This window comes from Perca flavescens, chromosome 19 (genome assembly GCF_004354835.1).
Source record: "Perca flavescens isolate YP-PL-M2 chromosome 19, PFLA_1.0, whole genome shotgun sequence".
NCBI lineage: Eukaryota > Metazoa > Chordata > Actinopteri > Perciformes > Percidae > Perca > Perca flavescens.
In genome coordinates this window covers 16153731-16179563 of record NC_041349.1, presented here as the reverse complement: position 1 = coordinate 16179563, position 25833 = coordinate 16153731, and the positions used below count along the sequence as shown (strand labels likewise).

Below are 25833 nucleotides of genomic sequence, written 5' to 3'. Positions count from 1 at the left end.
TTCACCGATGGATGTTTTGAATATCAACACAGTTTACAGTTGATGATTTAAAACAACCGTGATCTTGGTGAAAAGTTTGGCGATTGGAGGAGCTATTGGATGTTAAGAATATATCCATTGCCTTGTATTCATGGTCACCTTGCCTCCTCCCCTCAGTTCTTCTCTCCTACTTGGGAACCAGCTGGTACATGTGGGCTACTGGAAGCAAAGCAACAACCTGTTGGTCATCGGCCTTCCCGCTGACAGGTAGAGGGAGGCAGCATCACACATGCTACACACAGAATATTACGCTGTGAATAAGCTCCATCACATTTCCTTTGAACTGCAGCCTTTGCCAGCTCAGAAACCGACAACATAGACATAACCCGGCAAGAGTTGGTTCCGTATGGCAAGTGTAAATGATCAGACAGAAAATTTTCAGTACATCATTTTTTTAAATCAGGGTACTGATACTGGTGTGGTAATACATGTTATTACCATACAGAAATGAACTTTTTTTTTGTAGAAGAGGAAACATATTTATGATCCCGATCTGTAAAAACAATTTGAACGTGCACATGTGCTTCTTTTTGTCCTTTTGTTGGCAGGATGAATACCTATTTAAGAAACATGTGGTTCATGATATGAGTCATATTACCCACCTTTCATTTTTGGCAACTGGGTCAACCCGATCAATCATCATCTCTGTTGAGAAATAATCTCATTCATGCTTAAAACCATATAGATTGATTTTTGAGGAACACCCACATGTAGAAAAAACAATTATGTATAACATGTTTTTCCTTCATGGCTCCTGGCCATTAGTCCAACTATTTGATAAGCAGCAGATCTGCTGAAGCTGAAGTTTAATCACATTTGTGTTTGACATTTTTCCATTTTCCCTAAGGGTTCCACTGCTGTATTTGCAGACGGTGGTGGGAGACGTGGTCCGGACACTAAAAGTGATGTACGGTTCTTTAGACAGGTGGGTCTGTCTTTGCTTTCCTGTGGTCCTGCTGAGAGCACTGGTTGAAACCTTTTTTTTTAATGCTTAATGCAATATACACTAAATAAAAATAGTGTGTGATCAAAAGGAAATTTTCCAGTTGGATTTTACAAAAAGTCATTGTCTCAATTGCTTAACCCCCATTTTTTTTTTGCTCTTAAATATCTTGACCTTCTTCTATTTCTTTTATCTTGAAATGTAATGGTCTTTTTAGTTCTATGAATTACCTTTTATTTGTTATCATGACACTCATTTGTCAACTTTATTGTGTCCTCCACAGTGCGTTCTGTAAGGCGGACCATGCTCCCAGGTTGGACCACTTCTTCTGCCTGTTCTTCCAGCAGCTTATCCAGCCGTCTCGACTGAGGGACGGCTCCTCAGCCCCGACCCCCGACGTCTCAGGGACCCTTTTTCTTGATGGACTGCCAGCGGTCCAGTGGCTCACGCTGCCGCCAGAAATCAAGGTGCATTTATGGCTTACGTGAGAAGACAGGAATATTATTTATAGATCTAATTTAGTCTTAGAGCAGAAGTAAATACAGTAATAATAAATACAGTAATAACAGTGTCTGTTTCCTCAACCTTTAGAAGATGAATGTGATGTTGTCACAAATGTAGCTATGGTGCCCTCTAGTGTCCACTGTTGTAATTGACATAATGTATCACTGGAATAATTCAAATTAGATGAAATTTCAACGATGTTCACGAATATATTGGATCAATGCAGTAGCAAAGACTATGGATAACACTACAAGAAATTGGACATGCTGAAGATTAATCATGTAGTATATTTGCCATGCTAACAATTAAATGCTGTTAAGCTTATGTTTGATTTTCTCTGTGCCCAGATGGAGGTGGATACTGTTCTTTCTGATTTTGAGTCTTCTGATTTTGGAGAAATGGTGAGAAAACACACAAGTACTGCTGTCTTTGAAATGTATGCTACCTGTTAGGGATGGGCATTTGTCTTAACAAAATTACAAACAACTGTTGTTTGAGTAGGCGCATGTGTGTTTTTAATGAGAGACTAATGGGGTCTGGTTTGTCCTTAACTGATTACATGAAGCTGTAGTTGAGGACATAAAACAGCTGAGACAAAAGGAAAGAGGGATTATTAATACAGGTAGTATTGAAGAGAAATTGATTATCATTATTAAAGTTGCGTTCAAATTAGCACAACACCAAGCTTCGTTAACTATACTTATTTCTTCTGTTCATTGTCGTAAAGTTTTATTCTTAAAATAAGACAGGTGGCAACCATAATAATGAATAATGTCCTATCTGCTCTTAGAAAGTGAATTGAATCTTTGTTTACTTTCTTGTAATTTTTATTTTTGTTTATATTTCTTTACAGTCTGAGGACTTTTTTTGGCCTGAGACGTCTGTATGTAATTCTTGGCTCATGTTTGTTCTACAAGGTAGGTCAAAACACACAACACACAACACACGCACGCATGCACCCGCGCACGCACGCGCACACACTTCAGTGCCAGCAGCTTTAACTTATTTATATCCTCCCCTGATGGTCCCCCACCGTCTAGACAGCCATTGTTAAATGTCAACAATAACAGATGATCTTTCAGACATGACAAACCTGTTCTCAGACAAATCATTACCCTAATTACTATTAAAATATTAACCAAGGGGAGATGGAGGATATTATGCAGTGACTGTGACGTACATTATGTTACGGTGAAGGTGTGAGAATCACCTGGGTAACATTTATTATCACATTTTACTGGATGTAATTTTATATATATGTGCTCAAGTGCAAGGTGTGTCAGTATATAATATATATTAAAACTTTACCTGAAGAGAAGAATTTCATTTTGGTATTTTGATATAAATGTGTTTTCATATCACAATATACACAGAATAACAAGGTGGCACCTTTTTAGGAAAGATTTGTTTTAAATAGATAATTAAAATTGGAGCCAGATGCAATACACATTTCAAGATACTGAAGACTGACGGATGTTATGTACTGTTGGTTTATTTTTTTCATTTCTGGTTCATTCTTTTGTTTCCTTTTTAAAGTCACAATGAATGCTCTTCTGCTGAAAAAGTCCAAAAGTGTGGTTATGTAACAATAAGATCAGAAAATGCTCGCTACATTTAGAAGTGTTATTTTGCTCTACAAAATGAATGCTGGCTCCAAGCCCTCAACACTTGTATACTTAAGATTTTACTATATACAATGCCAAACATGGAAACGAGGTTGGCAGTTGCTTCTTGGTGCAATAAATACTCCACTATACTAACGAGGAGGGATGTGGATGGTTTCTTAAGAAAGATGATGAAATCTCTGCTGAAGAATGGCTTAAGTGAGTTCAGTTTGCTATTAAGTTTCAAGTAACAATTACTTATCTATGTAAAACTCCCTGTTTTTTTTCTGTTTCCCTTCTTGTTGTTGCAAGACTGAGCCTTTCTGTCAGACTTCCCTGAGGAAATCAGGGCAGAAAACTGTATCTTCTTTTAAAACTCACTTTTACAAAGTACCTTTTTAATTGTTGTTTTTTAATCTATCTAAATTTTTTTATTAGTTGTGTTTTTAAAAGGAGGGGGCGCCGTGTCTGAAGCAACACCCTCTCCAGCCAGTCTAGACGAACGCTGCCTATAATCACTCCCTAACTACAGGGCTTGACATGAACTTTTTGAGGCACTTGTCCTTCGGACAAGTACATTTACGTTTCACTTGTCCATGCATAAAAGTCACTTGTCCGGGTAAAGATTCATCATTTTATAAAAAAAATTGTGTTTTGCTAATGCAGAATTTGAAAAAACCATTGAAAGCATCCAAACACTATCAACATTAATACAATTCTGTTGAAACAGTAGAAACAAACGTGCCCCAACAATAGATTTCCCCTTCAACAAGAAAAAAGGATCTCCAGACTCCATAATACAAAGTAATATGTGTTGCGGTGTGCAGAAGTTAATATATTGAGATTCTAATTTAATATTTTAAAGTTTGTCATTACTTTCAGATTCCTAGTCAATATTCTAAGTTACTTAGTCAATATATTGAGATACTAAGTCGATACTTTGAGATATTGAGTCAATATATTGAGATTGTAAGTCAATATTTTAAATGTTCTTATTGGTTTGAGATTCTTTGTCAATATTCTGAGTTACTAAGTCAATATATTGAGATACTAAGTCAATATTTTGAGTTAAATCAATATAGTGAGATATTAAGTCAATATATTGAGATACTAAGTCAATATTTTGAGATAAGTCAATATATTTAGATACTAAGTCAATATTTTGAGATAAATCAATATATTGAGATACTGAACAATATAGTGAGATATTAAGTCAATATTGAGATACTAAGTCAATATTTTGAGATAAATTAATATATTGAGATACTAAGCAAATATATTGAGATTCTAAGTCAATATTTGACATTTTCTCATTACTTTGAGATTCTTAGTTTATATTCTGAGATACTAAATCAATATTTTGACCAGAGGTTGTGGTGACTTGAACTTCTACTATATCTAAAATAATTTTGTAGACATAACAATGGAATTTGCCACTAAATGTTGGTGTTAACTTTTTTTATACAATTTCACAAATTTCTACCCGGCAGAGGCTGATTTACCGAAAGGATCCTTTTAAAAAGGTGTAGCTACTTTACAGTTGATTATTACCTGATATTTAATCTGCATATTTTTTTTTATTATTTTTGTTCAAAAAGGAGCAAAAATACGACATATTATGGCTTGTTTATTGCTAAGGAAAAATTAAATGATTTATTAAAAATGTAACAACAATAACTTATAAAAATAACTTATCTCACCAGTAAGTTCCTGTTAAACGACAAAAACAACCGCTGGATAGGAAAAAGGGTATTTTACAACAACTTTGAATGCAGCACAACGCTGGCGGGGCGAATTTCAAGTGAATGCAACATCTGGGTTTTTCCGACAACAGCAGCGGCACACTGTCATATGTTCCTCTTCAGTGAAATACAGACACACTTTTACACAGTTTAGCTTTCAGCATTTTAACTGTTTACTCCAGCTGCTAGCTAACGATAGGCTAACGTTACTTGCTGTCGAGTGTAGTGTTAACTAGCGTAACATGCGGCGATGTTTAGGTTGCCTCTAACGTCCGTTTTTGGAGCATCCGAGAGAAGCGCAGGCATTTCAGTGGCACCGCGTTGCAATTCGGTCCGGTAGATAACGGTCGTTAAGGCACCGGTGCCGTAGCACCGGGTCTCTCCTTTTCTGTCAACGATGTGACGAGGAGGTAACGTTAAGGCGGAGTTAGTTAGCAAGCTAACGTTAGCTAACTAACACCAAGGGGGTAAGCTTCGCTTCAGAACTCGAGCCATCATGGCACCATTTTGTTGCTAACTGGCCATCACCTCCTGTTAGCATTCCGCTGACCGCCATTTTTTTTTTACGTCACTTGACTGCGAATAACTTTACATCTGAAGCGTTTAAAGACTCTATTTGTCCGTTGTTTAGTTCCAAAGAAACACGACAATGTATAAAAGGCTCCATTACCTTGTACCTCACGTTATGGCTCCGTAGCAGACGTTTTTGTAAAAATAGGCTAACGATTGTGTCATAACCAAGTGACTTACTGTCGCATAGTAGAGGAATTACCGTATAGTACAGGAGAAGCTCGCAAGCAGTTTTGACTTACATGAGATGTTTAGGTTTAATTACTAATGTTAACTAGCATGTTAGTGATCAATAATTAGCTTGTGCCCATGTTATCTCCTTCCATACACCTACAATCTCCGTATCTGTAAGATTGGGAATGATTGAGATTTCTCTTGGCACAGCTACCAGAAGACTTACAACTTTCAGACACGTTGCTCACGTCACATTCTCTCAGTTGGAGGCTGCGCAGTAAAGCTGGCCATCACCGGAAAAGTGCTTCTAATAGCCTTCACTGGTCTCCGTCCAGAGCAACGGGGTCTATTGGTCCATTATATACTGTCTATGACTAACACCGGCAGGTTCACCGTGCTTTCATGCTGCATTGCTTACAGAGAACGAGCTGAACAGCGGGCTGGGTCTAATGTTAGCGGTCCGCTGACCGGGATTGCGGGGGAAAGAAATTATCGTTTCAAATCGGTAACATAGACGTAATGAGTGGCACATGACGTGAACTAAAATCCAGTCCAATGGGACAAGTAAATTTCTCTTCCACTTGCCCTACAAAAAATCCACTTGTCCTGGACAAGCGGACAAGCCTTAATGTCGAGCCCTGCTAACTATAATCTTTATCAAAGAGGAAAGTTTTAAGCTTACTCTTAAATGTGGGGATGGTGTCTGCCTCCCGAACCTAAACTGTGAGCTGGTTCCACAGGAGAGGAGCCTGATATCTGAAGGCTCTGGCTCCCATTCAACTTTTGATAACTCTGGGAACCACAAGTAGCTCTGCATTCTGGGTTCAGTGCTCTAGTGGGACAATAGGGTACCTTGAGCTGTTTAAGTCAGATGGTGCCTGACCATTAAAAGCTTTGTAGGTCAGGAGAAGGATTTTAAATTAAATCCTGGATTTTACAGGAAGCTAATGCAGAGAAGCTAATATGGGAGAAATATGAGCTCTTCTTAGTTCTTGTCAGAACACGTGCTGCAGCATTCTTGATCAACAGGAGAGTCTTCAGGGATTTGTTAGAGCGACCTGATAATAAGGAATTACAATAGTCCAGCCCTGAAATAACAAATGCATGGACTAGTTTTTCTGCAGTGTTTTGAGAGAACCTAATTTAATGTACCTAATTTTGGTAATGTTAAGCAGGTGAAAAAAGGTGGTTCTTGAGATTTGTTTTATGTGGGCGTTAAAGGATATCCTGATTTTATGACATACTATACTATACCATGACTTTTTTGACTTTATTTGACATACTATACCATGACTTTTTTTTTTTTGTGCTTTTTTTTTGACATACTATACCATGACTTTTTTGGACATACTGCTAACAATCTTTGTTCCAAGCCCTCAACACCTGTTTACTGAAGCTTTTACTAAATCGTCAACACACTCCCCTTCCAGTCCTACCTGATCGCCAACCATCTGCCAAAAGATGACCTTCTGGATGTGTGCCTGTACTGCCAGCACTACTGCCTGCTGCCGCTGGCATCTGAGCAGCGGGTGGGTCAGCTAGTCATCTGGAGGGAGGTGTTTCCCCAGCAGAGAGCTAAAGGCAGCAGCACAGCGCCAGGCTACAGCCAGCCTCAAGGACGGCACTTCCTCCTCATTGTGGGGCTGGTAAGACTACAAGTCACTAACTGGTTATTTTTAACTTTATTCTCGTTGTCCATGTCATCACCCAATATCTATTCCTAGTAATGTTTTTTTTATAGTACAAAAAACATTTTCTCTGCTTGTATTTCTTTACCTCTCCACTTTAGAGGCACTTCATGCAGTGTGTGCTGTTGGAGGCAGGTGGCGCTGCTTCAACAGCTTTGGGCTCTCCAGGACCTGATTGTGTTTATGTAGATCAGGTGAACTTTGTAAATTCCTAACATACCTCTGCTTGTTGATGCAATAAATACTCCCCGTCGGGGAATCGAACCCCGGTCTTCCGCGTGACAGGCGGAGATACTGTCCACTATACTAACGAGGAAGGTTGAAGTCTTCAAAGATAACCTGGGTTTTAATATCCTATGTTACGCTCTTATTACAGGTGAAGGCCACCTTGCTACAGTTGGAGGTGTTGGAGGCAGGTATTGAGGAGCGTCTAAATGCTCCATCTGCTCCCTGTCTGTCCTGTGCTGACTGGTTCCTCCCTGCTGCTACGGCCCGTGACCGCCTGGATAGCCTGGCCTCTTCTTCCCCCGTCTTCAGCAAGATAGCCAGTGCAGTTAAAGGCTCATCCACTGGAAACCGAGGCCGCAGCCTCTTTGGGGAGAAGGCCCGGAGGTCCAGCCCCCAGAGGAGCCTGTCGGACAGCGGGAGTGAGGGACAGATGGATGCCGGGTCAGGGTCTGGTTCGTCAATGGCTCCAGGCCTCAGTCCACATTCCACCCCAGACTCAGGAAGGAAGCTGGGGGGGCGTCGGGATTCGCTTGGATCTGGAGGGTCTGATGGGAGTGGAGGCCTTTTCAAGGTACAGTTTTAGTCATTTATTAAATCTATGTTTGTTCCTGTTAAGAACATTGTTGCCATGATCACTATACAGGGCTCCAGACTAACTTTAATTACTAGGAGCACTGTTAGCCTAAAATGCAACCATTTAGTTGCAGTCTGGAGCCCTGCTATAGACTCAAAAATGTAATTTAGTGTTTTTAACCCTAATCTCCAAGAAAATCAGATTTTTATTGGACCTTGTACTCATATGTACATAGCAATGTACATACATATTACGTTTTAAAAGTATTGTGTAATGTACTGTACTGTAATGGTCTGACTTGTTTGATATCAGATTCCCAGGATGAAGCACCCAAACCCATTCTACCTGGGCACCCTGAAGAAGACCCTGACTGAAAGGGAGACAGAGGAGATGTACAACACCATGAAGTGGGTGATTGAAAATAATAATTTTTCTTTCATTCTAACGGCAAATATATAATTAATGTTGACTAAAACGTGCTAACAGCTAAAAATCTAAATGTTCTCATTGTGACAGACTGACCTCAGGTGCAGAGAACACCTTGTTCCACTATGTTCTGATGGAAACTGTTCAGGGGATCTTCATTGCGCCGACTAACAGAGAGGTGGCTCAGCTCAGCGGCTCCATCCACCCACAGCTTATTCGCAACTTCCACCACTGCTGCCTCTCCATACGGGCTGCGTTTCAGCAGAGCCTGCCAGCCAGGGTAAGTCACATAGTCATAAATGAATATAGTCCTAACCTCAGACCATATCCCACTTAACAACACATTTCACAGTAATTATGGCAAACAGGAAAGGATAGTAAGAAGATGTGTCAAGGCCACCTAAAGTCGCACCAAAACCAGATTCTGTTAATCTCAAATCAAAAACAACATTCTTCAGTGCAGTTGAAGTCAGGCCAAAACACATGACTAAACTTTGTTGGTTAGCCATCATAGCATGGACTTAAAGATTAGTTTTGCATTTATCCTAAGGGTAACTGTTGTGCAGCAATTGCAGTACAAAGAGGAAAGAGGGCTATAATAAAAATTCAATGACTTTTTCCACATACTATACTATGACTTTTTTGACTTTTTTTTGACATACTTTACTATGACTTTTTTGACTTTTTTCAACATACTATTCTATGACTTTTTTTCTGATTTTCTTTTTTTTTGACATAGTAAGACCTTTTTATGACTTTTTTGAGACACTATACTATGTTTTTGTGACTTTTTTCAGCATACTATATGTATATAGTATATATACTATGAAGTACAAGTGGCCGAAATGGGTTTCCTCAGGAGGGTGGCTGGGGTCTCCCTTAGAGATAGGGTGAGAAGCTCAGTCATCCGTGAGGAGCTCGGAGTAGAGCCGCTGCTCCTTCGCGTCGAAAGGAGCCAGTTGAGGTGGTTCGGGCATCTGGTAAGGATGCCCCTGGGCGCGCCCCTAGGGAGGTGTTCAGGCACGCCCAGCTGGGAGGAGGCCTCGGGGAAGACCCAGGACTAGGTGGAGGGATTATATCTCCAACCTGGCCTGGGAACGCCTCGGGATCCCCCAGTCGGAGCTGGTTAATGTTGCTCGGGAAAAGGAAGTTTGGGGTCGTCTGCAGGAGCTGCTCCCCTGCGACCCGACACCGGATAAACGGATAAAGATGGATGGATGGACTATGAAGTTTTCTTTTTTTTGGGACTTTTTTCGACATACTATACTATGACTTCTGTATGACTTTTTTTGACGTACTATATTATGCCTTTTTATGACTTTTTTTTTTGACATACTATACATTGACTCCTGTATGACATTTTTCGACATACTATATTATGACTTTTTATGACTTTTTTTTCAAGATACTATACTATGACTTATTTCAACATATATATAATATGACGTTTTTGTGACTTTTTTTGATATACTATACTATGACTTCCGTATGACTTTTTTCAACATGGTATACTATGAACCTTTTATGACTTTTTCTTCAGTATTTTGACTTTTTCGACATAGTATACTATGACTTCTGTACGACTTTTTTCAACATACTATATTATTACTTCTGTATGACTTTTTTTGACATACTATACTATGACCTTTTTTATGACTTTTTTTCTACACATACTATGATTTTTTTTTTTGACATATTATACTATATTTCTTTTATATGACTTTCTATAAAAGTATAAATAAATGGATATCCATATTCAGGTTCCTTTTTTGAGTAATAATAACTCCCCGTCGGGGAATCGAACCCCGGTCTTCCGCGTGACAGGCGGAGATACTGTCCACTATACTAACGAGGAAGGGTGTATATGGTTTGAAAGAAAGATGGTAATATATCTGCTAAAGAATGGCTTAAGTCATTTCAGTTAGCATTAGGCTTGTAAGTAATAAATATGTATTCATATAAATCTCCCTGAGATGCTCTAAAGTTTCCCTTTTTGTTGTTGCAAGATTAAACACAAAAGTGGCAGACTGAGGCTTTCTGTCAGGCTTGCCCAAGGAGATCAGGGCAGCAAACTTTATCTTTTTTAATCACTTTTAAAAACTCACTTCAACAAAGTACCATTTAAATGTTTTTTAATCTCTTTCTTATAACTTGTTTTATTGGTTTGATTTTATGTTGTTTTAACAAAGCACTTTGTAACTGTCTGCATATTTTAAAAACTTTCATTTTTTGGGGGAATTTCTGCCTTTATTGGATAGGAAAGCTGAGATATGAAAGTGGAGAGAGAGGGGGGAAGACATGCAGGAAAACCATCACAGGTCGGACTTGAACCCTGGACCCTCTGCGTTGAGGAACAAACCTCTGCATATGTGCGCCCACTCTACCAACCGGGCTACCCGGACACTTTTAAAGACTTTTTAAAACCTTTTTATTCCTTTCTTTCGACATAATAAATATGACTTTTGCTAACGTTCTGTACTATGACTTTTTACAATATTATATTTCTTTTTTATTTCTTAATTTTGACATACTATACTATGACTTTTCTTCTACTTACTAAGGCCGTTTTATAACTTTTTTTCAACATACTATACTGTGACTTTTTCCTGCTTTTTTTCAACATACATGACCTTTTTATGATTTTTTTCGACATACTATACCATGACCTTTTTAATGACCTTTTTTTCGACATACTATGACTTTTTCATGACTTTTTTTTTTACATACTATACTATGTCTTTAATGACCTTTTTCAACATACTATGCCATTTCATTACTTTTCAAAAGATAGTATACTATGACTTTTTTCAACATACTATACTATGACTTTTTTGACATACTATACTGTGACTTATATAAGCACTCACACAGGCTTTGCAGTTACTGTAAGTGTGGAGGCAAAATCTAAATTCAAAATCAAAGTTCTTTATTTTATTTTTTTTTATAGTATGTCGAAAAAAAATCATAATATAGGGTGAGCGGATGGCTCAGTTGGTGGAGCCCATATATAGAGTTTACTCCTTGACACCGCAGGCCGGGGTTCGACTCTGACCTGCGGCCCGTTGCTGCATGTCGTTCCCCCCTCTCTCCCCTTTCATGTCTTCAGCTGTCCTGTCAAAATAAAGGCCGAAAATGCCCCCCAAAAAATCGTAAAAATAAAATGTTATATATGTTAAAAGTCATAGTTTAGTATGTCAAAAAAAAGTCATAGTATATTACGTCGAAAAAAAAGTCATAAAAAGTCATAGTACTATGTCAGGAAAACTCACAAAAAAGTCATAGTATAGTATGTTGAAAAATATCATATTATAGTATTTCGAAAATTCATAAAAAAAAGTCACAATAAAGTATGTTGAAAAGTCATAGTATAGTATGTCAAAAAAAGTCATAGTATAGTATGTCGAAAAACATCATAGTATAGTATTTCGAAAATTCATAAAAAAAGTCACAATAAAGTATGTCGAAAAGTCATAGTATAGTATGTCGAAAAAAGTCATAGTATAGTAAGCAACTGGTTTGATGCGCTTATACCAAGCACGCACACAGGCATTGCATTTAAGTGTGGAGGCAATGGGGCAATGACACATTCACAAATGACACATTCACAATTTCTGCAAAATCAATCTTCAAAATCAAAGTTCTTTATTTGTCATATGCACAACAATTACAGTGAAACAGTTATTTCTTTTACAATCCTGTTGGCCTTCTTTTTGCACTGCTAGTTGTAGAAGTCCTCCACGGATGGCGATGGTGATGTGCTAAACATGTCATAATATAAACATTAAAAACATCCATAGTATAGTATGTCGAAAAAAGTCACAAAAAGTCATAGTAAGTTGAAAAGTCATAAAAACGTACTATATGTCGAAAAAAAGTTACAGTATAGTATGTCGAAAAAAGTCACAAAAATGTGATAGTATAGTATGTCAAAAAAAGTCAGTCAATGTATTTCGAAAAAAGTCTTTGCATAGTATGTTGAAAAGTCGTAAAAAAAGTCACAAAAACGTCATAGTATAGTATGTCACAAAAAGTCAGTATAGTATGTCGAAAAAAGTCATAGTATAGTATGTTAAAAAAGTCATAGTATAGTATGTTAAAAAAAGTCATAGTATAGTATGTTTAAAAAAAGTCATCAAAAAGTCATAGTATAGTATGTTTAAAAAAAGTCATAGTATAGTATGTTAAAAAAAGTCATAGTATAGTATGTTTAAAAAAGTCATCAAAAAGTCATAGTATAGTATGTTTAAAAAAAGTCATAGTATAGTATGTTTAAAAAAGTTATCAAAAAGTCATAGTATAGTATGTTTTAAAAATACATAGTATAGTATGTTTAAAAAAAGTCATAGTATAGTATGTTTAAAAAAGTCATAGTATAGTATGTTAAAGTCATCAAAAAGTCATAGTATAGTGTTTAAAAAAGTCATCAAAAAGTCATAGTATAGTATGTTTAAAAAATGTCATAGTATGTTTAAAAAAGTCTTCAAAAAGTCATAGTATAGTATGTTTAAAAAATGTCATAGTATAGTATGTTAAAAAAGTCATCAAAAAGTCATAGTATAGTATGTTTAAAAAAAGTCATAGTATAAGTATGTTTAAAAAAGTCATAGTATAGTATGTTAAAAAAGTCATCAAAAAGTCATAGTATAGTATGTTTAAAAAAGTCATAGTATAGTGTTTAAAAAAGTCATCAAAAAGTCATAGTATAGTATGTTTTAAAAAAGTCATAGTATAGTGTATAAAAAAGTCATCAAAAAGTCATAGTATAGTATGTTTAAAAAATGTCATAGTATGTTTAAAAAAGTCTTCAAAAAGTCATAGTATAGTATGTTTAAAAAAGTCATAGTATAGTATGTTAAAAAAGTCATCAAAAAGTCATAGTATAGTATGTTTAAAAAAGTCATAGTATAGTGTTTAAAAAAGTCATCAAAAAGTCATAGTATAGTATGTTTAAAAAAGTCATCGTATAGTATGTTTAAAAAAAGTCATAGTATGTTTAAAAAAGTCATCAAAAAGTCATAGTATAGTATGTTTAAAATAGTCATCGTATAGTATGTTTAAAAAAAGTCATAGTATGTTTAAGAAAAGTCATCAAAAAGTCATAGTATAGTATGTTTAAAAAAGTCATCAAAAAGTCATAGTATAGTATGTTTAAAAAAAAGTCATAGTATGTTTAAAAAAAGTCATAGTATAGGATGTTTAAAAAAAGTCATCAAAAAGTCATAGTATAGTATGTTAAAAAAAGTCATCAAAAAGTCATAGTATAGTATGTTAAAAAAAAGTCATTGTATAGTATGTTTTAAAAAAAGTCATAGTATGTTTAAAAAAAGTCATAGTATGTTTAAAAAAGTCTTCAAAAGGTCATAGTATAGTATGTTTAAAAAATGTCATAGTATAGTATGTTAAAAAAGTCATCAAAAAGTCATAGTATAGTATGTTTAAAAAAAGTCATAGTATAGTATGTTTAAAAAAGTCATAGTATAGTATGTTTAAAAAAAGTCATAGTATAGTATGTTTAAAAAAAAGTCATAGTATAGTATGTTAAAAAAGTCATCAAAAAGTCATAGTATAGTATGTTAAAAAAAAAGTCATTGTATAGTATGTTTAAAAAAAGTCATAGTATGTTTAAAAAAAGTCATAGTATGTTTAAAAAAGTCTTCAAAAAGTCATAGTATAGTATGTTTAAAAAATGTCATAGTATAGTATGTTAAAAAAGTCATCAAAAAGTCATAGTATAGTATGTTTAAAAAAAGTCATAGTATAGTATGTTTAAAAAAGTCATAGTATAGTATGTTTAAAAAAAGTCATAGTATAGGATGTTTAAAAAAAGTCATCAAAAAGTCATAGTATAGTATGTTTAAAAAAGTCATCAAAAAGTCATAGTATAGTATGTTTAAAAAAGTCATAGTATAGTATGTTTAAAAAACGTCATAGTATAGTATGTTTAAAAAAGTCATAGTATAGTATGTTTAAAAAAGTCATAGTATAATATGTTTAAAAAAGTCATCAAAAAGTCATAGTATAGTATGTTTAAAAAAGTCATAGTATAGTATGTTTAAAAAAGTCATCAAAAAGTCATAGTATAGTATGTTTAAAAAAGTCATAGTATGTTAAAAAAGTCATCAAAAAGTCATAGTATAGTATGTTTAAAAAAGTCATAGTGTAGTATGTTTAAAAAAAGTCATAGTATAGGATGTTTAAAAAAAGTCATCAAAAAGTCATAGTATAGTATGTTTAAAAAAGTCATCAAAAAATCATAGTATAGTATGTTTAAAAAAAGTCATAGTATAGTATGTTTAAAAAAGTCATAGTATAGTATGTTTAAAAAAAAGTCATAGTATAGTATGTTAAAAAAAGTCATCAAAAAGTCAGTATAGTATGTTAAAAAAAAGTCATTGTATAGTATGTTTAAAAAAAGTCATAGTATAGTATGTTTAAAAAAAGTCATCAAAAAGTCATTGTATAGTATGTTTAAAAAAAGTCATAGTATAGTATGTTTAAAAAGTCATCAAAAAGTCATAGTATAGTATGTTTAAAAAAGTCATAGTGTAGTATGTTAAAAAAGTCATCAAAAAGTCATAGTATAGTATGTTTAAAAAAAGTCATAGTATAGTATGTTTCAAAAAGTCATAGTATAGTATGTTTAAAAAAAGTCATAGTATAGTATGTTTAAAAAAGTCATCAAAAAGTCACAGTATAGTATGTTTAAAAAAGTCATAGTATAGTATGTTTAAAAAAGTCATCAAAATGTCATAGTATAGTATGTTTAAAAAAGTCATCAAAAAGTTATAGTATGTTTAAAAAAGTCATAGTATGTTAAAAAAGTCATCAAAAAGTCATAGTATAGTATGTTTAAAAAAGTCATAGTATAGTATGTTTAAAAAAGTCATAGTATAGTATGTTTAAGAAAAGTCATCAAAAAGTCATAGTATAGTATGTTTAAAAAAAGTCATCAAAAAGTCATAGTATAGTATGTTTAAAAAAGTCATAGTATGTTAAAAAAAGTCATCAAAAAGTCATAGTATAGTATGTTTAAAAAAGTCATAGTATAGTATGTTTAAAAAAGTCATCAAAAAGTCATAGTATAGTATGTTTTAAAAAGTCATAGTATAGTATGTTTAAAAAAAGTCATCAAAAAGTCATAGTATAGTATGTTTAAAAAAGTCATCAAAAAGTCATAGTATAGTATGTTTAAAAAAGTCATAGTATAGTAGGTTTAAAAAAGTCATAGTATAGTATGTTTAAAAAAAGTCATAGTATAGTATGTTTAAAAAAAGTCATAGTATAGTATGTTAAAAGTCATCAAAAAGTCATAGTATAGTATGTTAAAAAAAGTCATTGTATAGTATGTTTAAAAAAAGGCATAGTATAGTATGTTTAAAAAGTCATCAAAAAGTCATAGTATAGTATGTTTAAAAAAGTCATAGTGTAGTATGTTAAAAAAGTCATCAAAAAGTCATAGTATAGTATGTTTAAAAAAAGTCATAGTATAGTATGTTTAAAAGTCATCAAAAAGTCATAGTATAGTATGTTTAATATGTTATCCCGGAGGACTCCGGAGGCAGTTGCAGGGTACCGAAGGGCCCGAAGGGCTGCAGCCTCTGCCGTGAAAGAGGCAAAGCAGCGGGTGTGGGAGAAGTTTGGAGAAGACATGGAGAAGGACTTTCGGTCGGCACCAAAGTGCTTCTGGAAAACTGTTCGCCACCTCAGGAGGGGAAGGGAACCATCCAAGCTGTGTACAGTAAGGATGGGACACTGTTGACCTCAACTGAGGAGGTAATAGGGCGGTGGAAGGAGCACTTTGCAGAACTCCTGAATCCGACTAATCACGCCTCTATGTTAGAGGCAGAGCTGGAGGATAATGGGGATTGTCGCCGATTTCCCAGGCGGAAGTCACTGATGTAGTCAAACAACTACACAGTGGCAAAGCCCCGGGATTGATGAGATCCGTCCAGAAATGCTCAAGGCTCTGGGTGTGGAGGGGCTGTCCTGGTTGACACGCCTTTTTCAACATTGCGTGGAAGTCTGGGACGGTGCCAAAGGAGTGGCAGACTGGGGTGGTGGTTCCCCTTTTTAAAAAAGGGGACCAGAGGGTGTGTGCCAATTATAGGGGTATCACACTTCTCAGCCTCCCTGGTAAAGTCTACTCCAAGGTGCTGGAAAGGAGGGTTCGCCAATAGTCGAACCTCGGGTTGAGGAGGAACAATGCGGATTCCGCCCTGGTCGTGGAACAACGGACCAGCTCTTCACTCGCAAGGATCCTGGAGGGAGCCTGGGAGTATGCCCAACCGGGTCTACATGTGTTTTGTGGATTTGAGAAGGCGTATGACCGGGTCCCCAGGAGATACTGTGGGAGGTGCTGCGGGAGTATGGGGTGGGGGTCTCTTCTCAGGGCCATCCAATCTCTGTACAACCAAAGCGAGAGCTGTGTCCGGTTCTCGGTAGTAAGTCGGACTCTTTTCAGGTGAGGGTTGGCCTCCGCCAGGGCTGCGCTTTGTCACCAATCCTGTTTGTAGTATTTATGGACAGGATATCGAGGCGTAGTCGGGTGGGGAGGGGTTGCAGTTTGGTGGGCTGGGGATCTCATCGCTGCTCTTTGCAGATGATGTGGTCCTGATGGCATCATCGGCCTGCGACCTTCAGCACTCACTGGATCGGTTCGCAACCGAGTGTGAAGCGGTTGGGATGAGGATCAGCACCTCTAAATCTGAGGCCATGGTTCTCAGCAGGAAACCGATGGAATGCCTTCTCCAGGTAGGGAATGAGTCCTTACCCCAAGTGAAGGAGTTCAAGTATCTTGGGGTTGTGTTCGCGAGTGAGGGGACAATGGAGCGGGAGATTGGTCGGAGAATCGGGCGCAGCGGGTGCGGTATTGCATTCAATCTATCGCACCGTTGTGGACGAAAAGAGAGCTTAGCCAGAAGGCAAAGCTCTCGATCTACCGGTCAGTTTTCGTTCCTACCCTCACCTATGGTCATGAAGGCTGGGTCATGACCGAAAGAACGAGATCCAGGGTACAAGCGGCTGAAATGGGTTTCCTCAGGAGGGTGGCTGGCGTCTCCCTTAGAGATAGGGTGAGAAGCTCACTCATCCGTGAGGAGCTCGGAGAGAGCCGCTGCTCTTTGCGTCGAAAGGAGCCAGTTGAGGTGGTTCGGGCATCTGGTAAGGATGCCCCTGGGCGCCTCCCTAGGGAGGTGTTCAGGCACGTCCAGCTGGGAGGAGGCCTCGGGGAAGACCCAGGACTAGGTGGAGGGATTATATCTCCAACCTGGCCTGGGAACGCCTCGGGATCCCCCAGTCGGAGCTGGTTAATGTTGCTCGGGAAAGGGAAGTTTGGGGTCCCCTGCTGGAGCTGCTCCCCCCGCGACCCGACACCGGATAAGCGGACGAAGATGGATGGATGGATGGATGGATAGTATAGTATGTTAAAAAAAGTCATAGTATAGTATGTTTAAAAAAAGTCATCAAAAAGTCATAGTATAGTGTGTTTAAAAAAAGTCATAGTATAGTATGTTTAAAAAAGTCATAGTATAGTATGTTTCAAAAAGTCATCAAAAAGTCATAGTATAGTATGTTTAAAAAAAGTCATAGTATAGTATGTTTAAAAATGTTATCAAAAAGTCATAGTATAGTATGTTTTAAAAATACATAGTATAGTATGTTTAAAAAAAGTCATAGTATAGTATGTTTAAAAAAGTCATAGTATAGTATGTTAAAGTCATCAAAAAGTCATAGTATAGTATGTTTAAAAAAGTCATAGTATAGTGTTTAAAAAAGTCATCAAAAAGTCATAGTATAGTATGTTTAAAAAAAGTCATAGTATAGTATGTTTAAAAAATGTCATAGTATGTTTAAAAAAGTCTTCAAAAAGTCATAGTATAGTATGTTTAAAAAAATGTCATAGTATAGTATGTTAAAAACGTCATCAAAAAGTCATAGTATAGTATGTTTAAAAAAAGTCATAGTATAGTATGTTTAAAAAAAGTCATAGTATAGTATGTTAAAAAAAGTCATCAAAAAGTCATAGTATAGTATGTTTAAAAAAGTCATAGTATAGTGTTTAAAAAAGTCATCAAAAAGTCATAGTATAGTATGTTTAAAAAAGTCATCGTATAGTATGTTTAAAAAAAGTCATAGTATGTTTAAAAAAAGTCATCAAAAAGTCATAGTATAGTATGTTTAAAATAGTTATCGTATAGTATGTTTAAAAAAGTCATAGTATGTTTAAAAAGTCATCAAAAAGTCATAGTATAGTATGTTTAAAAAAGTCATCAAAAAGTCATAGTATAGTATGTTTAAAAAAGTCATAGTATGTTAAAAAAGTCATCAAGAAGTCATAGTATAGTATGTTTAAAAAAGTCATAGTATAGTATGTTTAAAAAAGTCATAGTATAGTGTTTAAAAAAGTCATCAAAAAGTCATAGTATAGTATGTTTAAAAAAAGTCATAGTATAGTATGTTTAAAAAATGTCATAGTATGTTTAAAAAAGTCTTCAAAAAGTCATAGTATGTTTAAAAAAATGTCATAGTATAGTATGTTAAAAAAGTCATCAAAAAGTCATAGTATAGTATGTTTAAAAAAAGTCATAGTATAGTATGTTTAAAAAAAGTCATAGTATAGTATGTTAAAAAAAGTCATCAAAAAGTCATAGTATAGTATGTTTAAAAAAGTCATAGTATAGTGTTTAAAAAAGTCATCAAAAAGTCATAGTATAGTATGTTTAAAAAAGTCATAGTATAGTGTTTAAAAAAGTCATCAAAAAGTCATAGTATAGTATGTTTAAAAAAGTCATAGTATAGTATGTTTAAAAAAATGTCATAGTATGTTTAAAAAAGTCTTCAAAAAGTCATAGTATAGTATGTTTAAAAAATGTCATAGTATAGTATGTTAAAAAAGTCATCAAAAAGTCATAGTATAGTATGTTTAAAAAAAGTCATAGTATAGTATGTTTAAAAAAGTCATAGTATAGTATGTTAAAAAAGTCATCAAAAAGTCATAGTATAGTATGTTTAAAAAAGTCATAGTATAGTGTTTAAAAAAGTCATCAAAAAGTCATAGTATAGTATGTTTAAAAAAGTCATCGTATAGTATGTTTAAAAAAAGTCATAGTATGTTTAAAAAAAGTCATCAAAAAGTCATAGTATAGTATGTTTAAAATAGTTATCGTATAGTATGTTTAAAAAAGTCATAGTATGTTTAAAAAAAGTCATCAAAAAGTCATAGTATAGTATGTTTAAAAAAGTCATCAAAAAGTCATAGTATAGTATGTTTTAAAAAAGTCATCAAAAAGTCATAGTATAGTAGGTTTAAAAAAAGTCATAGTATAGTATGTTTAAAAAAGTCATCAAAAAGTCATAGTATAGTATGTTTAAAAAAGTCATAGTATAATATGTTTAAAAAAGTCATCAAAAAGTCATAGTATAGTATGTTTACAAAAGTCATAGTATAGTATGTTTAAAAAAGTCATCAAAAAGTCATAGTATAGTATGTTTAAAAAAGTCATAGTATGTTAAAAAAGTCATCAAAAAGTCATAGTATAGTATGTTTAAAAAAGTCATAGTATAGTATGTTTAAAAAAAGTCATAGTATAGGATGTTTAAAAAAGTCATCAAAAAGTCATAGTATAGTATGTTTAAAAAAAGTCATCAAAAAGTCATAGTATAGTATGTTTAAAAAAAGTCATAGTATAGTATGTTAAAAAAGTCATCAAAAAGTCATAGTATAGTATGTTAAAAAAAGTAATTGTATAGTATGTTTAAAAAAAGTCATAGTATAGTATGTTTAAAAAAAGTCATCAAAAAGTCATTGTATAGTATGTTTAAAAAAAGTCATAGTATAGTATGTTTAAAAAGTCATCAAAAAGTCATAGTATAGTATGTTTAAAAAAGTCATAGTGTAGTATGTTAAAAAAAAGTCATCAAAAAGTCATAGTATAGTATGTTTAAAAAAAGTCATAGTATAGTATGTTTAAAAAAGTCATCAAAAAGTCATAGTATAGTATGTTTAAAAAAAGTCATAGTATAGTATGTTTAAAAAGTCATCAAAAAGTCATAGTATAGTATGTTTAAAAAAGTCATAGTGTAGTATGTTAAAAAAAGTCATCAAAAAGTCATAGTATAGTATGTTTAAAAAAAGTCATAGTATAGTATGTTAAAAAAGTCATCAAAAAGTCATAGTATAGTATGTTTAAAAAAAGTCATAGTATAGTATGTTTAAAAAGTCATCAAAAAGTCATAGTATAGTATGTTTAAAAAAGTCATAGTGTAGTATGTTAAAAAAAGTCATCAAAAAGTCATCGTATAGTATGTTTAAAAAAAGTCATAGTATGTTTAAAAAAAGTCATCAAAAAGTCATAGTATAGTATGTTTAAAATAGTTATCGTATAGTATGTTTAAAAAAGTCATAGTATGTTTAAAAAAAGTCATCAAAAAGTCATAGTATAGTATGTTTAAAAAAGTCAGCAAAAAGTCATAGTATAGTATGTTTTAAAAAAGTCATCAAAAAGTCATAGTATAGTAGGTTTAAAAAAAGTCATAGTATAGTATGTTTAAAAAAGTCATCAAAAAGTCATAGTATAGTATGTTTAAAAAAAGTCATAGTATAATATGTTTAAAAAAGTCATCAAAAAGTCATAGTATAGTATGTTTACAAAAGTCATAGTATAGTATGTTTAAAAAAGTCATCAAAAAGTCATAGTATAGTATGTTTAAAAAAGTCATAGTATGTTAAAAAAGTCATCAAAAAGTCATAGTATAGTATGTTTAAAAAAGTCATAGTATAGTATGTTTAAAAAAAGTCATAGTATAGGATGTTTAAAAAAAGTCATCAAAAAGTCATAGTATAGTATGTTTAAAAAAAGTCATCAAAAAGTCATAGTTTAGTATGTTTAAAAAAAGTCATAGTATAGTATGTTAAAAAAGTCATCAAAAAGTCATAGTATAGTATGTTAAAAAAAGTCATTGTATAGTATGTTTAAAAAAAGTCATAGTATAGTATGTTTAAAAAAAGTCATCAAAAAGTCATAGTATAGTATGTTTAAAAAAGTCATAGTATAGTATGTTTAAAAAAGTCATAGTATAGTATGTTTAAAAAAAGTCATAGTATAGTATGTTAAAAAAAGTCATCAAAAAGTCATAGTATATTATGTTAAAAAAAGTCATTGTATAGTATGTTTAAAAAAAGGCATAGTATAGTATGTTTAAAAAGTCATCAAAAAGTCATAGTATAGTATGTTAAAAAAAAAGTCATAGTATAGTATGTTAAAAAAGTCATCAAAAAGTCATAGTATAGTATGTTAAAAAAAGTCATTGTATAGTATGTTTAAAAAAAGTCATAGTATAGTATGTTTAAAAAAAGTCATCAAAAAGTCATAGTATAGTATGTTTAAAAAAGTCATCAAAAAGTCTTAGTATAGTATGTTTAAAAAAAGTCATAGTATAGTATGTTTAAAAAAGTCATAGTATAGTATGTTTAAAAAAAGTCATAGTATAGTATGTTTAAAAAAAGTCATAGTATAGTATGTTAAAAAAAGTCATCAAAAAGTCATAGTATAGTATGTTAAAAAAAGTCATTGTATAGTATGTTTAAAAAAAGGCATAGTATAGTATGTTTAAAAAGTCATCAAAAAGTCATAGTATAGTATGTTTAAAAAAGTCATAGTGTAGTATGTCAAAAAAGTCATCAAAAAGTCATAGGTCAGATCTGCGCAGAATCGATCACCGGCGATCGCCGCCCAATGCATGCCGGTTAGATTTGTGTCCGACTTGATCCCGACTTGCTCTGACGTCATGCACATGTGGGCAACGATAATCACACGAGACCAAGGCGGCCGCAGTTCTGAGACGCAGGTAGCGCAGTTGCTTTTCACCAACCGCAAGAGCCAGGTGGACGCAGGTGGACCCACTGCATGCTGGGAAACGCCGGCCTCTCAGCTGATCGAACAGCTGATTGGTTCAGAATCGACTCAACATGATGACGTTTTATATAAACGATTTTCAATCGGAGGGATTTTAACTGCTATTTGTCTGATTTAAAGGCTTATTCTGTACAGAACACCTGTTGTGAGGCCGATAGTTACGTTTAGAAGTCAAAGAGACTAAATCTGTTAAGGTTATGGATCATCTACAGTCTGTTGGTAATTAAAATCAGCAACAGATCGCATGTAGAGAATTTTGACAGCTACTCTGTCATAATAAAATCAACTGGAGACTGTGTAGGATCTGATATATGGGTCTGATAACATTTATTTAATCGGAATCGAACCACAGTGTTTGTGTCACTTCCTGTTCAGCCTGAATGCTGCTGGAATCAGCTGGAAAACTGTCCGACTTGAGAGCGGACTTTTGTCACCGCCCCCGGCTGCTGCCGCCTGCTCTCGTCTACTTTACAGGCGAGGCGCAGATCATCTCGAACGAGCCTACTGGCTCAGATCTGGAGTTGGTCCCCGGGCGCTGTAAATGGCTGCCCACTGCTCCCTTGAGGGATGGGTTAAATGCAGAGAATAAATTTCACTGTGTATGTGACAATAAAGTACTTTTACCTTACCTTAGTATGTAGAAAAAAGTCATAGTATGTCAAAATGGCGGAAAAAATTAGTATAGTATGTCGAAACAAAAATCATAAAAACTTCTTAGTATAGTATATTGAAAAAAATTAAAACAATTGATAGTGTAGGATGTCAAAAAAAGTCATAGTATGTTGGAAAAAAGTAATAGTATAGTATGTTGAAAAGTCATAAAAAAGTCATAGTATACTGTAGTATGTCGAAAAAAGTTATAAAAAAGTCACAGTATATAGTATGTCAAAAGAAAGTCAGTGTAGTATGTTGAAGAAATTTAATAAAAGTTAAAGTACATCTAAAAAGTCATATAATGTCAAAAAAGTCACAAAAACAGTATAGTATGTCAAAAAGTCATAGAATACTGTCGGAAAAAGTCTAGTACAACAAGAGTCAAGTATGTTGATAAAAAGTCACAAAAACTTAATAGTACAGAATGTCAAAAAGTCATAATATAGTATGTGGAAAAGTCTAGTATGTCAAAGAGTCAACAACATCATGTATGTTGAAAAAGTAACATAGTATGTCGACAAAACTCACAAAAACATAGTATACATATATACTAAGTCAAAGTCATATTGTAGTACTTCATAAAAGTCATAGTATAGTATGTCGAAAAAAAGTCATTTTATAGCATATCGGGGAAAAAAAAAGGTTATAGTATGTACTTGAATAGTCACTAAAACGTCATAGTATGTTGAAAAAGTTTTTTTTTTTTTTTTTTTTTTAAAAGTCATAAAATATATCTGGTTTGGGAACCATAAAAAAAAAAAAAAAATAAGAAAGAAATTTGTCTGGTGAATCATGAAAAAGCCCCAAAGAATATTGTAAAGCATGTCATTGGCCCAGGGACAGCACTTTGATAAACTGTGGAGTAGGTTGATTCCAAAATTAGATTACATTTTATTTTACTAAAGATGTAATCTCCTGATCTGTCTCTCTGGAAGCCTCTCCTCTGTCACCGTCCATGGAAAATAACCTTCGATAAACCAAGTGACTGTTGGTGTGATTTCCTCTCCTGCAGGGCCGTCGGGCTGCAGACAGGCCTCAGGGTGCTGGTTGGGGTCTGGGTCCAGTGAAGGAACATGGGGTCCTGTTTCAGTGTAAACCTGAGAACTGGACCGACCAGAGGAAACCTGCTCCCACCATGACATACTGGGTTATAGGGTATGTCAGCTTCAAATAGTTATATCTACAAGCCTTACATTATTTTTAATAATTGGGGAGGGAACTGATAATTTAGTTATGCACCAGTGGAAATACTTGTGGCTCCAGAAACCAGGAATGCAACCATTTCCCTTTTTGTTTTTACCTGGTCCATAGTATATTGTTTTCAGTGAAATGATCCTTGTCAATAAACTCAATATTGTAGATATAGTGATATGAAAAATAGTCAAGAATATTACAGCGTAACGAAAGAATGAATAAAGTCTAGTCTTAGGTCTAGGCCTATATGTAGCCAACATATCTGTGTTTCCTCATTGAGTGGGACTTCCAAATCTATGAGAAACCCAGCAGTGCTGTTTTCACGTCAGGCTGCTGTGGTAGGACTGTAATGAGTAGGCAGCATTGTGATGTGATTTACTTTAAAAGGGAGGGAGGGAAAGCTTTTGAATGAAGGTCCGATTTGTCGGAGAGGCTACCAGTCTTAGCAATTCAGAGAGAAGAGACAGAGAGCAGGAAGGAAGGATTTAAAGGAAAAGGGGCATGGAGTGCAAAGGACAACATGTTTTGTAGCTTGGCCCCAGGAAATTTCACTTGAATGAATAAACAGTCTAACAGCTGGAGGAAAAAAAAGCACATTTAAACATTTCTTTCATTGTTTTCATCTTTACCAAATGGTATTGTAGATAGTCATAACTATTCTTTAATTCAACTTTATTTATAGTATTATTTCATAACAAGAGTTATCTCAAGACACTTTACAGATAGAGTAGGTCTAAAAAAAAACAACAATCAACTTGTCTATGAAACGTAATATTTATCTCTAACTTTAGTCATTTTTAGCATTGAGGTAACAGCACCGTTCTCTCCAAAGTCCATGCCTTTTTCTTATCTCCCAATCTCTCGCTTTTTTTTCTTTTAGGAGGATGTTGCTCGAACCCGTCCCTCAGGAATTCTACGTGTGTTTCCATGACTCGGTGGCAGAGGTTCCTGTAGAGATGGCCTTCAGGCTCTCCTTCGGACTGGCCTTTTGATTATTAGATCTCTGACAATGATGGACACACAAACTACAACATTTCTTGCAGCATCAGTTGAATTCTCAGGAAATCAGTTCAAACGGTTCTGCTTGTAAAACACCTGAGAGCAAATGTGGAGATTTTGTGTGGAGTCTGAATCGAACTATGTGCCTCTTTTTCACAGATGAGAGCGTGACTCTGGCCTTACAGCAGTGATTAAGCAAATAGTGAGTTCAAACCAGGTCACTTTTTGTGCCTTGTTGCTCAACAGACATGTGTGCAAGGGTTTTTTTTGTATATGAAAAGCCTCTCATTCATTGAATACCTCAGACACTTTGGTGTAAGCCTCTGATAAGAGCGGATAAAAACCTGCCATAAAGTTTACTAAGCTGTACCAATAAAACCTACGCTGTGGCACACGTCTTCATGTTGACACAGCAAATAAGGTTGTACTGATATTGTCACAATTTATATGCAGTGTTGGAAAGGCATTTTATTTGTTACTTAATTTAAGATGTACAGTTTTGTATGGAAATTGAGTGATGTTACAAAATTGAGATTAAAGAAGCAATACATTTTCTCTTCTAATCTTTCAAATCAAATTTT

At 34.4% G+C, this 25833-nt stretch overlaps 1 protein-coding gene and 2 non-coding genes across 3 annotated transcripts in view; 1 reads left to right on the top strand and 2 right to left on the bottom strand.

Annotated features, from left to right (window-relative positions):
• intu (inturned planar cell polarity protein) overlaps positions 1 to 25815 on the top strand; it is a 38456-nt gene extending 12641 nt beyond the window's left edge. The window contains 13 exon segments of the mRNA XM_028564799.1: positions 157 to 246; positions 887 to 964; positions 1266 to 1449; positions 1834 to 1887; positions 2340 to 2348; positions 2350 to 2403; positions 7007 to 7222; positions 7366 to 7458; positions 7641 to 8063; positions 8379 to 8473; positions 8583 to 8772; positions 24072 to 24214; positions 25134 to 25815. Coding sequence (XP_028420600.1) covers positions 157 to 246; positions 887 to 964; positions 1266 to 1449; positions 1834 to 1887; positions 2340 to 2348; positions 2350 to 2403; positions 7007 to 7222; positions 7366 to 7458; positions 7641 to 8063; positions 8379 to 8473; positions 8583 to 8772; positions 24072 to 24214; positions 25134 to 25245 — 1741 coding nt within the window. The 3' untranslated portion in view covers positions 25246 to 25815.
• trnad-guc (transfer RNA aspartic acid (anticodon GUC)) lies at positions 7509 to 7580 on the bottom strand. The gene has a single exon. It is a non-coding gene; the product is annotated as a tRNA-Asp (tRNA).
• On the bottom strand, positions 10276 to 10347 carry trnad-guc (transfer RNA aspartic acid (anticodon GUC)). Its single transcript has one exon. It is a non-coding gene; the product is annotated as a tRNA-Asp (tRNA).
• Positions 25816 to 25833: the final 18 nt, after the last annotated feature.